Here is a 14389-nt window from a genome sequence, read left to right on the forward strand (position 1 = left end):
CGCGGGGCCCGGCGGGGCTAAATTTAGCAACGCCGCTTGCGTCAATGACGCGGCCGCCGTGCGTCAGCCCCGCCGCGCCCCGCCCCTCGGAACGGGGCCCGCCGCGTCCTGTGCGTGGATTGGCCGCGGCGGCGGCACGAGGGCGGTGACGTGGGGGCGCGGGCTGGCCCCCGCCGGGGGCCGGCGGCGTCCGGAGGGGAAGCGCGGCCGCGCGGGGAGCCCGGCGGGTTCCCCCGCGGGGGGAGCGGGGTCTGGCAGCGCCGCGGCCCCGGAGGGAGGGAGGGAGGGAAGGAGGGAGGGAGCGAGGGACGCCCCGGCGCCCGGGGGAAGACGGCGCGCACCGCCTCGGGAAGGGGATTCCGGGCTCGGACGTGGTCGCTGCGCCGCCGGTCCGCGGCGTCCGCCGAGTCCTGCACCAGCCCCGGCTTTGCCTCCCGGGGAGGGAGCACGCTCCGCGGCGGTGCCGGCGGCGGGATGGTGGAGCGAGCGGCAAAGCGAAAGTGCCGGCGCTGCCGCCGATCCCTCCTCTTCGGGGCGGCAGGCGCCTCGTCCGCCCAGGCTCCCGTTCGTCGGGAGAACTCGCTCGGCGGAGTCCCTCTGTGCGAGGCACAAGCGCAGCACCGGCCGTCACGGCTGCGGTGGCAGTCGCGAACATCCCGGCTGCCGGCGGTGGATGTAAACACGGCGGCGGGCGGCCGCTGCCAGTGGAGACAGCGGGGACGTCGTCCACCGCCAGGCCGGTGCCCCAGGCAGACACACGGACACCGAAAGACATTGGGACACAGGCAGTCACAAAGCAGGCGGCAGCCCGGACGATTCTCGGCGCCGCTCGCACTAGTGCCCGCTCTGTGAGCGGCACCTTCCGCAACCTGCTCCTTGCTCCTGCGCACTGGAAAGTTTCGAAAGAAAAGAAAAAGAGAGTGAAAAAAAGAAAAATGAGAAAAAAAGAAAAAAAAAAAAAAGATGTGAAAGAAAAGAAAATAATAGGGAAAATTTTTAAAAGGCAAAAAGAAAAAGCATTTTGAAAAAAAAGAAAAATAAAGTGAAAGAATCCTTTATTAGTTCATCCTGAAAGTTCCACTAAGTAACCAAGCAGAGCTCTTTTCATTTGAGCCACTTCAGTAAAGATACACTAATTTTGTTACTATCACTATCTCAATAATAATAATAATTACTATTATTATTATTATTATTATTATCATGCTTGGGAACGACTCGGCAGGCTGCGGCGGGCAGGCGGCCCCGAGGCGGCCGGCCGGCCGTGCCGTCCCGCTGCCGGTGGCTCAGCACGGCTCTGCCGGAGCTCCGCAGCGCTCGGCTGTGCGCGGCTGTGCACGGCTCGGCGCGGCGCGGTGCGGCGGGAGCGCGGCGCACACACTGGGGCGGGGGGGGGGGTCAGTAGCGTCAGGCTCCCATGGCGTCACTATTGACGTTTCGCATTCCAGCCGCTCTATGGAGAGGCCGCTAGGGCTCCTCTCACATAAATGACGTTCAGAGAGAGGGAGCGGGAGAGCAGCGCAGAGAGGCGCCTCCGTCCCCTCTCTCCGGCGCAGGCACACGCGCACCCCGGGGCACTCGCACCGGGACGCGGGCACAGGTCCCGGCCCGGCTCCCGCCGCACACACACAAAGACACATCGCGGCGGCACGGCCGCTCGGCATCCCTCGCCCGCCCGCCTGCTCACTCCCTCCCTTCGCCCGGGGACGGGCTCCTGGCTCCTCAGGCTTTTTCAATCCTTTTCCATGCCTCGGGATAACGCACCCTCTGGACCTGCAGCTACCCGGAGTCTGAGGGATTTTGTGTCTCGGGTCCTGCCGCTGGACAGCGCCTACACACGCCTTTAAGGAAGCGGGCACCTACAAACTAGATGTAAAGACGGAACCTCCACAGCAACCGAGTACGTATGCGAGTGAACGGGAGCGGCTGAGGGAGAGGGACGGCGCGGCATGTCCCCACTCCGTGAAAGTTACGCCGCCGGGTAGAGATGCTGGGGAGATGCCGGCGGCGAGCGATGCGGCTCAGCCGATGCGCTGCCGTGCCGGGCTCTCGCTGAAACTTTTCCCTCACCTTCCCCCCCCTCCTCCCCCATCCTCCCCACGGATGCTCAATTGCCGCTCGTCTTCCGAGCCTCCCAGCCTGCCGTCTCGGCAACTCCTGCCGTACGCGGGGCACTGCTGCCCCTCGCAAACGGGAGGGCTGTGGTTGAGAGGAGCGGGAGCCGAAGCCGGTGGTACTAAGGTATTTCTGCTAGTTGTTGTCATGGAAATGATGCTGCCGGCGGCGGCGGGGAGTTTACAGCGCCGGTGATGAATGGCAGCAATTTGTCTCCTTCCTTTAGCCGCGCTTGGGAAATAGGTGGTTCTGTTTGCACAAGTTCAGCTGTCTAATAGGGACGGCGGGGCAGGTTGAGCTCATCTCACTTTGGGAGACAGCAGCCCCCACTCGGCAGCCCAAAGAGCTCGCCCAAGAGGTAATTGCTGGAATGTGACATATTGTATTGAAATGAGACGGGATGTTTGCACGGCACGTCTGCCCGGCATCTGCTCCTCGGAAATGTGCACTTTTCCCTTCGGAGGTCAGAAGTGGTAACGAGGGGCCGCGGTGCCCCGGCACGGGCGGCACCGTGCGGGGAGGCTGGGCTGCGCCGCCGCTGCCCCGCTCCCTGCCCCCGCGGCGCCTCTCGCCTTTGCCTTCTCGCTTTAATAGCTGCGAAAGAAGTTTCAGTCTTGGAAAGAGGCGAGAAAGCGCGGGCGTTGGGTTGTGATATTATGTAGAGGGACAATTATCGGGACAGCACTGTCGCGATAGCCTGTCCCGGGCGGAGATGCCGCTCACCTTAGCGCGGCTAGTTGAGAACGCTGTTACTTAACTTGCAATTTTTGGATAATGTGGAATCCGTGCGAGGATATTTCTCAGGGAAAGGGCGTAAGACACTGTTTTATGTAGGGGGATTGGTGTGCTGGGATAGGATTTTTTTTTTCTCCAGGAAAAAAAAAGTTTGGGAATGAATCGCTAACTTTTATCCAAGCCGCTTCACTCGATTACATTCTTCGCCCTATTTTTCTCTCCTCCGTGGAGACCGTTGTATGCTGGAGTCAAGCCCCGGTTAAAAACAATGGACTAAACCAGACCAGACGGTTTCTTCGGAGGTGAATCTCACGCGATCTCGTGGATATTTGCTGGAGTGACCGTGCGGCTCGGGGCGATCCGTCCCACACCCTCCCCCCCAAAAAAAATCGCCAGCTAACCGGCGGTGGAAATCCAGCACGAAACTTTTTAGTTGAATGGAGCTTCCCCCTCCGCAGTCCCTCCCGGGTAAATGAAGGTTTCGAAACTCGCCTGAAGAAGTCACAATCACAATGGAGTATTTCACGGTTTCCTCCTCGTATTACAGGGTGGGGAGGGGTGTCACTCGGGGCTGAATGTAAAGTGCACGGAGGAAGAAAAGAGCTCTGACAAGGGTAGTTATTTCCTCCTAATTTACAGCCCTTACGGCCCTGCGCTCCTGGCTCGGGCGGCGGCAGCCCGGAGGGGTGCTGCGTGGTTAAAAGCGCAGCGAGTGTCTCTAGGTAACCAGCGGCTCGGGGGAGGGGGGGGGGCGCAGAAAGGAGCCCTAGGGCGCTCCGCACCGAGCGGGAAACCGCTTCGCAGGAGCTCGTGAGGAAAGAAAACCTCGGGAGAGAAAGGAATGAGCTGACAGGCACTTAACACCCCGGGAGCTGGCGGGGCTTCAAAGGCGAGGGGCGCGGGTCAGGCAAAAGAAAGACAAGGAGAGGGAGAAAGAGTCGCCGGGGAGCGGCTTCCGTGGGCAGGGGCCGGCGCGGCCGCGCATCCCCCGCGCTGCCGCAGAGCCCGGCTGGCAGCGCCCAGAGGGTCCGGGGGAGGCTGCGCTCCCTCCCCCGCGCCGGCAATGATGGGCCCGGAGACACCGCAAAGGGCTAGCCGGGCCGGCAGGACACCACTCAAGTCTGGCCGGTACCTTGCGTAGAAACTCCCAGCCTGCTTTTCCCCGGTCTCTGCATCACAAAAAGAGAAAGTTCTCACGGGGAAGTGGACGCTCGGGGATGCTGTCCCGCTTGTTGTAGTCACCCCGCTCGGGGTTCTCCTCTTGCCTTCCCCAAGCTCCTCTTTCGGAAACCAAACCGGCGGCTCCGTTGTCTCAGCCGGTGCTCTCTTGCCTTTTGTGTGAGGAGGGAGCGGGAGCCGGCAGGAATGCGCTCCCCGGCCGGCTCTCCCTTCCCACCCGCGGGGCGAGGCGGGGAATTGCCGTGCGAGCGCGGGGGACGGTCCCCCCGCTTCCCCATGAGCGCCGCGCCGGGGGGAGGCGGGGGGCTCCCCTCTGCCCTCCGGGCACCGCCGCCCCTGACTGTGCCTTGTCTCCCGCCGCCGGCGGACAGAGCCCGGGTCGGAAGAGCGCCCCCCGCCCAGGCCAGGCCCCGGGCCCGCCTCCGCAGAGAGGTCCCAGCCGGCACCCACCCCGCCGCCGCCGCAGCCCGCCGCCGCCTCCGTCCGCACCTCCAGCCCCACCATTCAGCGCGCAAGATACCCACCAGGTAAGCTGCCGCCCCTGGAGAAGGGCAGGAGGAGGAGTAGAGGGGTGCGGGAGCTCCTGGCGGGGCCCCTACTCTTCCCAAATCCCTTCGGCATCATCGGCGTCCGACGTCCCGGGGAGTTTAAATCCCAAAAGGATCAGAGAAGCGCATGCCTTTCGCAGCGCTTTTGGCGGTGCCGTGCCTAGGCACACGGGGCTGCGAGCCCCTCGCCAAAGACGTGCCAGATTTAAGGGGAAGCTGGTTGGGGGTGCTAGTGTCCCTGTGAGGAGCCCAGCTTGCCTGGTGTTAAACTGGGCATCTTTTACCTCAAGTTCTCGCAAAGAAAGCAGAACACCATGGTAATTGCTCCTAATGTCCCTGCCCTGGATGCTTTTACCCATTCATTTGGGTTTTGATGACAGCTTGCTCTTCAATGCACCTCCTGTGGGGCTTTTTCTTCCCTTGTTTTAATATTATTGGATAAAGAAAAAAATCCCCAAGTTATTTACTTTGCCAGGGGAATTAATACCGGTGCCCTAAGTGGAAAAGTAGGGGTTAGACTTAGACAAGTGCGTTGGCAAAAGGCGAGGGAGGAGGAGTCCCACAGAGCCAGGAGAGACCAGACCTTTAGGTTAGGGATATTTTTTCAGTCCTCCGGTCAGAGTTATTTTAGACTTCTGTTTTTCTACTCCGCTTCGCACAGAATTCAGTGGCATAACTCTGTTATGCTCAGAAAAATGCAGAAAAGGGGCATAATGATCTGTTCCCTTGAACTCCTGCTCATTTTCTGAGCTAGCAAAAAAGCCTTTTTCCTTCACAGAGCTGTGTATCAACACGTCCACTTGTGACATTAGCTGTGAACTCACTCTGTTGTGTTCCTCCGTCAGTTCTCAGTGGAGGTGTGTGGAAAGAATTTCTTTCCTTTTTTATTTGATTAAGCATTGATCACTGTGTTTTAAGAGCCAGCCCTTAAACTAACAAATGATAGTGATACGATTTGCCAGGAAATGTGTGTGCGTGGAATGGCATGGACAGAAATTGACAGGGGAAAAAAAGAGAACAGTAGAATAATACATAAATAACATTGGGAGGCAAGGCTTGGGGGAGGGCTGTCCTGCCTTCTGCTTCAAGCTTTTGGGTTTAAGGCAAGGAAGTTCTTAATTTCAGGAAACAGCACTAATATTTTTCTCAGATTTTAGTGTTTTCTCGAGAAGAAGAAAGATGTGAATGGTTTGTGACAGAGTGATAATTCAAATTTGGTGCTTAGTTTAAGTATGTTTATCTGCAAAGCAGGCAGGACAGAATTAAAAGTTGATTTAAAACAAATTATTTGGATTCCTGCATGCCAGGAGTGAATATTTTTAAATTGTAAGTGAAAAGAGTTCTTAAAATGTTGAGGAAAACCTCGTTATTGTCAAGGCATGTTTGTTGGGTTTTTTTTAACATAAATTATTTCTCAAGTGCTTCTGGAATATAAATTACCATGATTAAGAAGAGATGAACTACACTTAATTTAGGTATACATTTAATCCTTATTTACTTTTCTCTTTATGATAAAATTTTTACTAATTGATGCATTTTATTCTTCTGCTGTAGAACCAAAATACACCACACACTTTTAGTTTGAGTTGCAAATATTGGTCTAGAACCTCACAGTGTTTAGTCAGGCAAACCTCAGTGAATTGCAGAATTGGGTCTCTTATTTCTTGTGACCAGCAAATTACATGGCAGACTAGTAGGAAATGTAAAAGAAAATAACAATCAGATCTTCTTAGCCAAGCACTGTGTTGCTTCAACCATCCCAGCTATCAGTGAACCGCATTAAGTTTTATGACTAATGAATAAAACCAACTGTGTTACTGGCCTCAACTTCGCTTTCCCATGAAAACAGAAATACCACATACCTTTTATCCTACATTTTTGCTAATTGAAGGAGTTGTTGTACCTTCCACTTTTTAAAGGAGAACATTCTGCCAGAGATAAGCCTTAAAACTAACAATGAAACAGCAACTTTAAATTATTAGCAACCTTAAATTATTAGCTGACCAAAAGTATTCTTCAAAGGTCCAGAGCTGATTAAGCAAAATTGATGTTTGCAAGTCCTGAGTAGGAAACCTTGTGATTTGAGTAATTCCTCTGACATGCACGGCAGATGCTGGTTTTTTTTAAAATAACTACAATTTTTATTATTATGCATTTGATAATCTCTTTACCCTTCATGAAAATTTTACAGCATGATTGCATGCATATAGAGATAGATTTAGAGTCATAAACTGTTCTCATTCTGCTTATCTAATTCTCATTGACACCTATGTATATTAAGCAGCAGATGTAGGGCAGCTTGAGATGGATTCTTCTCTCACTGACACTGGTATAAATGTGAGTTTCTCCCTTAACTAGATGAGAGGAGGCTCCATGGCACCGAACGCTTAGTCGGTCCCTGACGAATATTTCTTGTTGAAAGGAAAAGGCTCGAGGCTAATTTAAATGTCTGGATGGGAGCTGGGTGCCTATCTGAGCTCTGGGAAAGCTTCTAGGAAATAAGTTTGGGAGGCCCCTGGCCACGGCCTGGTGCACTGGGCCTGTTGTTAACGTGCCCCTTTGCCCTCGCAGATATGCCCTGTGTGCAAGCGCAGTATAGTCCTTCACCGCCCGGTTCGAATTATGCATCCCAGACCTACGCCTATGGCTCGGAGTACAGCTCAGACATCATGAACCCTGACTATGCCAAGCTGACCATGGACCTGAGCAGTACTGAAATCACTGCCACTGCCACCACGTCCCTTCCCAGCTTCAGCACCTTCATGGAGGGTTACTCTGGCAGCTATGAGCTCAAGCCTTCCTGCCTCTACCAAATGCAAACTGCCTCCTCTGGCCAGAGGCCCCTCATAAAGATGGAAGACACCCGGCTGTCCCCATACCAGCCCTCACTGCCCCCATCCACAGATGAGGGCATGCCCAGCACTTCCATGTACTTCAAGCAATCTCCACCCTCCACGCCCACCACACCCGGCTTCCCTGCTCACCAGGGCCTGTGGGACGAGCCCCCGCTGCAGCCCACGCAGACCTGCCTGCCTCCCGGCCACCTGATGGACGCCACCCCCATGAAGACCGTGCCTCCGCGCTTCCCTCTCTTCCACTTCAAGCACTCGCCTCCGCACACGCCGTCCGCGGCCGCCCACATGTGCTACGACCCTGCCTCCCTGAGCCTGCCCCTGGGCTCCGACAGGCCCGCCGCCAGCCAGGCTCCCATGGAGGGCCATTCCTACGGGCTTCACCTGGCCAAAAGACCAGCCACCTTAGCCTTCTCACCACTCGGCCTCAACGCAGCCACCTCCGGCCTGATGGGGGAGAGCAGCGGGAGCGGCAGCAGTGGCCTCCCGTCTCCGCCCAGCAGGAGCTCTTCGTCTGGGGAAGGCACCTGCGCTGTCTGTGGAGATAATGCCGCCTGCCAGCACTACGGGGTGCGGACATGTGAGGGCTGCAAGGGCTTTTTCAAGGTGAGAGCTCCGCGCTTCCCTTCCCTCCCTGCTTGCTCCCACCTCCCTGCCCTCTGTCCCCACATGTCCCTGGTCCTGACCTCGGCCTTCAGGGACATCGTGTGTTAAAACTCAGGGTCCCCCCGGCAGGGTGAGAGGGAGACCCAAAGTTTTTGAAGAAGGTCAAGGAGAGCCTTCTGTAGGATGAGAGGATCAGGCAGTCTCTGCTGGGAAGAGGCTATGGCAGTGACCTGGGGGAACCATATCTGCGGTCTGCCAGCATTCCTCAATGGGACATAGCTCTCCTCAGTTTAAGCTATGGACTGCATTTATTCTGTAGGGAAACTCATTGGAGTACATTCAGCCTGGGTTTTACTCAGTCACCAATTCCAATTATACTGTGAAAAAAATCCCTGAAATCGTAAAGTCCACTTAGTATTTTAGGTGGTGGCAGCGGTGCCGTTTGTTGTCCAGGGGCGGTCGGTGTGAGCAGGAATTCAGGGTGGTCAGCACCAGGAAGAAACTGGTTTCACTCATGGGACAAACCCAAGTACTTCTTGTTGCTTTTGGTTGCTGCCTTGTCATTACCCTTCAACTCAGGAGCCCGGGGAGTCCTTACCAGGGGAAAGCTGCCTGCAGAGCAGTGACTAAGCACTGCACAGGGTCCTGGTGCCTGCTCTGCAATGAGGGCAGCTTTGCAGCTGAATAGCAACACAAATAAATTGCACACAGCAGTTTCTCAGTGGAAGCTCTGTGCTTATATTTTCAAGAGCTGAATATACTCTTTTTTTATCTTAGGTTTGGGTGCTTTGTATTTTCCTTTCAGCAAACTGAGTTGAGATTCCAGTATTAATTTCAGAAATAGCTTGTTTAAGGGAAAACCTTGCAATTGACTTTTGGTAGGATGGTTTTGGGCAGCAAGTTTAAGATTTGAAATGTTTGGGGTTGATTTTGTGTATTTCTTCTTTCTAAGATAGCAGTTATGCCTCTGTTCTGGTAAAGGATACAATGGGAACAAAAACAGTCCCTAAATATTTGGGGGGAGGGCTTACAACATTATTTTATTGTAGGTGGAGCTATTAATAATAATAATCCTTTGACCATATGACAACATACATATATCCTATAAAACTAATTTGTTATTTAGATATAACTAGAAAAGGGACACAAATAACATGGAAAAAGCAACTCTTATTATCCCAAACCTGCCCCTGTGGAAATCAATAGCATGTCCTTGAGTTGTAACTCATTCTGCAAAATTAAACTGTTTTCAGCTCCAAATCACAATGAACAATATTTGCTTTATCTCTTACATTTAGTACATTGAGGCTGTTATTTTATAACAAACACAAATTACGGAATAAAATTTATCCATTAATTTAATTGCAGTGAAAGATTTAATATTGAATGTTGAGTTGATAAATTTGTTCCTGGTGTTTTTTCTAGTAATACTTTCTTGGATATTATTTATTGATGTATCTTTCATTTTAAGCATGGCAGCATGGTAGCTTTTTGCATTAATATTTCTTACATTCTTTCAAAGCTTACCTTTCAAAGCTTTTCTTTCAAAGTTTTTACAAATTTTGATTTTATTTTTTTCAACATGACTTTAGAGTTATTTAAATTTACATAACTATGTCATCATTCTGTCTTTTTTCCTCAGGTCAGGTTAACTTTCAGAGAGTATTTAGCAAAACATATTTTGTAGGGGTTTCTGGTATTTTTATTTTTCTCTCTGATGATTTTAATGGCTAACCAAACCAGTTATTGTGGTATCTGACTAACAATAGTGATAGCAAGAGAAATACATTGCAGATAATTTTGATTTTATTTTAATAAGGTCAGCAATAATCAAGGGAATGAACCAAGTAGAAAATTGTTCCCAAAGGGATATTAAAAGCGGAGATAATCTAATCCCCAAAGGTAGATGTGATGACCTGGTAATTTCAGATATGATTTTATCATTCAAAGTTGCCTGTCTCCAGAGACTTGCTTCAGAACAATCCTAGATGATTTTCATTGTCAGCAGCTAGCACTAATAAAATTGTTTTTCCTGCAGGCTAGTGTGTTAGGAAATTAATTTTATCTAATTATATGAATTGCACTGTCACTTTTCATGTTGTAATTAAAACGCATTTTGTCAGGTTCTAAGTTGCTCAAGAAACAATCAGTTTACTATTTTTGTGTTGCATTTTCGCAGAGAACAGTTCAGAAAAATGCAAAATATGTTTGTCTGGCAAATAAAAACTGCCCAGTGGACAAGAGACGTCGTAACAGATGCCAATACTGCCGGTTCCAGAAGTGTCTCAGTGTCGGCATGGTTAAAGAAGGTAAGGACTGTGGCTATTTATGACCCCAGAAAACTAAAATATTATGTTTAATGAATCTGTGTCTCTGTGTGTGTGTGAACATGGATGTCTCTACAATAAATTTGTCAGTGATGAGATTCATAATTTACCCCAAAATATGTGCATATATGTAATAATGTATTGATTTTGTGCTTTTCACCCCAATTATCATATTTAGACTATAGACCCCAGAGTTCAAGAGCAGCAAGGTCACAAGAGGATAATTTGACAGTGGCCAAAATGTCTCCTTTATTAACTTTGAACATTGCTCAATAATGCTGTTGGCTTCCCCTTGTTAGCTCACTGGGGGCTGCACTGGATCGTGTGCATTTTAACATAGGATCTCCTTTCATTCCCATAAGCCGATTGTAAATTTGCAATTAATTTAAATGGAAACAGGATCAACTCATTAGTCCAAATTCTGCAAATATTTAAGCATGTGAGTAATATTGTGCGAGCAGCCCCACTGCAAATACTGACATGGATAATATAACCTATATTGTGTGACCGTATTTTTTCAAATGCTTCAAGAAAGCTAAAATTACTTTGAATGAATGCCTCTGCCATTTAACAGGGACACTGGTGGTAGAAACACTAAAATCTATGTTTCACATTCAGCTTTTTTTCAGCACTGGAGTGTCACGGGCACACGTACACGGGCACACTGACGTGCTGCAAACAAAGCATGGACACAAGGAACACAGCTGGGCTCTCACTAAGCAGCTACATTGCTGCTTATGATCATAGGTCTGACACAGTTCTGGTGCCATTTGTGCTCCTTTGCAATGAAAGAGCGTGTGCTGAAACTGGAAAATGCTCTTGTTTTTGCTGGTCTGGCCCCTGTAAGGAAAGCAGGGTGTTCATTCTGATGAACATTATTTGCTAGTACCTTCACAACTGATTCCCTTGGGATTTTTTTCACCTAGTTGTCCGTACCGACAGCCTGAAAGGGAGAAGAGGTCGGCTGCCTTCCAAACCAAAGAGCCCCTTACAGCAAGAACCCTCTCAGCCCTCCCCGCCCTCTCCTCCCATCAGCATGATGAATGCCCTCGTTCGAGCTTTAACCGACTCCACGCCCAGGGAGCTGGACTATTCAAGAGTATGTCTCACTTTTCTTTCCCTATTTGCTTTCCGCACAGAAATGATTTGCAAGCTGCATTTCTCCTGACCAGTTGGTTTGCCAAAATGAAATTAAGTGTGAAATTTGGATGAGTGTAGAAATCTGTCCAGCCCGCTGTTGTCTTTTCGTGATAGGTGGACAATGAGAGGAGAGTGCAGTAGATATTAGTGTTTGTAACTATTCATTGTGAGGATCTCAATCACAAAATAATCTAATAATCTGCAGTACATTCAGTGGCTGAGTGAAAGCAAAAATGCATAGATAAATAGAGCACTCTTCTTGCAAAAAGGCTGTGACAAAACACAATCAATTATGATGTCATTGATTAACCAGGAGCAAGTACTTGAATGTCTAATATCTTAACTTCTATTTCCCGAAGGCTAAAATTTAACAGCATTTCCCTAATATTCAGATAGAAGGGTTGCAGAGTGTGACAGTGGATGAATAGGACAATTCCTGTTGAAATCAATAGGAATTTTGCCATTATTTTAATGGGAACAGGGTTGGCTTTGGATACCCCTACATAAATATTCCTTCAGTAAAACTCACATTTTTAAAACAAGCCTTTAAAAATTAAAAATCTGAAAAATAAGCAAAGCTTTACTAAATGTAATTTATTTTTGTAACCTTGTTCTTTAATGTATCATAGTCACAATATAAATATTCATGGAATATTCTAAAAGCTGAAAAAAAATGTTCTGTAGTTATCAAAATATACCATTGAAATGGCTTGTTAAATACAATTCTTAGGCAAGTTGATACAGGATAAGAAAATAATACAGCTATGGAAAAACAAGATAAAATTCTTCCCCCTTAAAGAAATATGATTAAATTTGAGATTGTAGAAAATAGAAACTGTACTCAGACAATAACTCCATTGGCCATTTATCACTTGTTGCTAAGTAATATTTAATCCTAAAGCATATTTACTGCAATTACATAAAAATTAAGTTATGCTATTTTAAACTATACTTATATATATAATTTAGCAATTTAAAGCATGCTGTAACATATTTTCTTCAAACTAATCTGTAAGTATTAAATCATATAATTTTTCAAGTTATTATCAAGAATCTAGCTGTTCAGTGTATGACAACCTATTATGGGGAGAATGCATTAGCAGTATCTGCATGTACCTTAACTTACCCAGAATGTCTCAGGGATCATTCTGTAAATACCAAGGTGTGTGACGAGCCGTGCTCTTTGACAGAAATCTTCTGGGTTCCACAGAATTACAGGAGTCCAGAGGCCATAGTTTGTATTTATTTATTGATATAAAGTTCTTTTGCATTTACAGAAAACTGAACAAAAATTATGTACTTTTATGTGATTTTTTTTCTTTGTCCTACAGTAATTATTTCTCTTTTAATGAAAACAACCCACAGATTTAGTTGTTGAGCAATTCTGTTGGACATTACAGGGAGCATATGATTGACAGTAAATTAATTTACTCTTGGTAGCTAAAAGATTAAGTATGATTATCTGTTAGAACATATTAATATCTAAGTTTTTCTTTACACTAAAATATATAATAATCTGTTATGCCTAGCGGTACTGAAATGATAAAAATATTCTACAATAAATTAGTAGATTCTTATGTTTTTCATAGACCGTTATACTTATTTTGAAAAGTTAGAAGAGGTCAGAAACAAATGCTGTGTAAAGAGCAAGATTAACTGAATTTAATGAATTTATTGAAACATGCCATAAACACACTGCAATACTGAAATATTCCTATGAAGAATAATCGTGTACCTGTAAAGACTAACTTACGGCATGTTCAGCTAGGCTGTGACCTTGCTGTGCACCACAAATGGGCAGATCTGGAAACCTGGCTTTGGAGTTATCCCTGACACTTCTGCAGATACGACCTTAAAGTTTAGCATGGTCTTAATGTTTACAAGCTGTAATATCTTGACCGTCTTAAAAATACTGATAGGAGTTTCGGAGAAAGGTGTGTATCCCTTCCCTCCAGAAAGCCCTGCAGACACACACACACAGAACAACCCAGGAAAAAAAACAAAGCAAAAAATAAATTACATAAGCTACAAACTTTACACCAAAACATTGGAAACAGTTCTGTTCAGAACATGGCTGCTTTTCATCTCAGCGCTGGTTTTAACTTACCAGTCCACAGCAGTGGTATATTTAGGTACTTGGTTTCAAAAGGCAATTGCCAAGGGCCGTAGTCTGGTCTCACACCTGTTTACTGGTACAAGTCCGAGTTTATACTTTTAAGGAAGTGAGATGAGAAACAGACCCAATATCTTGCCATTCTTATTCATGCAGACTAGGCACCAACATGAATAGAAATGTTGTCTTTTCAGAGGGGGAGTGCAGCATTTAGGCAATCATCCCCCCACCCCCCTTCCTGGGCCACAAAATTAAGCACATATCGTGGCTTTTGGAAAAATGACTGTAGGCTTTCGTCTGTGCAGAGAAGTTATTGTTAGGCTTTTGCAGCTATAGCTGTCAATGAGCAACTGATGAAAGCAGGCAAAGGGCAGAGCTAAGTTGTGCTATCAGGCTCCCCAACCTCAGGCTTTCCAAATGTCTTCAGATATAACATACAAGTTAATGTTGCTTGCACAAGCAACCCCCTCTTTAAGTAACAGTCATATTTAATTTAATTCCCAAAGGAGCTCCAAGGAAGAGAGGGGGGCAGAGCTTTGTTGTTTGTCTTTCTCCCCATTTGGCTCCAGTTTACATAGGGCAGGTTTAGAAGTGCAGATCAGAGGAAGCCCTTCCGTCCTGTGGCCTCCTGACCGAGGGCAGGATTGCCAGCTGTCTTGCTCACAAATTAGGTCAAATATCACTTCTTCTCCATGAAAAAATCGTGGAAAAAACCCGTAATTGTGGTTCATGAAACAGAAACATACATATTGTTTATTGTTACTTGTATCCTCCTAA

General features: G+C 48.0%; 1 protein-coding gene across 1 annotated transcript in view; it reads left to right on the top strand.

Moving 5' to 3' along the window:
• The first annotated feature begins 1438 nt into the window (after positions 1–1438).
• The window catches only part of NR4A3 (nuclear receptor subfamily 4 group A member 3), a 29239-nt gene continuing 16288 nt past the window's right edge, over positions 1439–14389 (top strand). Inside the window, exons 1-5 of the mRNA XM_086895120.1 lie at positions 1439–1897; positions 4398–4553; positions 7146–8032; positions 10212–10341; positions 11286–11458. Coding sequence (XP_086751246.1) covers positions 7148–8032; positions 10212–10341; positions 11286–11458 — 1188 coding nt within the window. The 5' untranslated portion in view covers positions 1439–1897; positions 4398–4553; positions 7146–7147. The remainder of the gene's footprint in view (positions 1898–4397; positions 4554–7145; positions 8033–10211; positions 10342–11285; positions 11459–14389) is intronic.

Source organism: Cyanistes caeruleus, chromosome 1 (assembly GCF_971803275.1).
Source record: "Cyanistes caeruleus chromosome 1, bCyaCae1.hap1.1, whole genome shotgun sequence".
Classification (NCBI taxonomy): Eukaryota; Metazoa; Chordata; class Aves; order Passeriformes; family Paridae; genus Cyanistes; species Cyanistes caeruleus.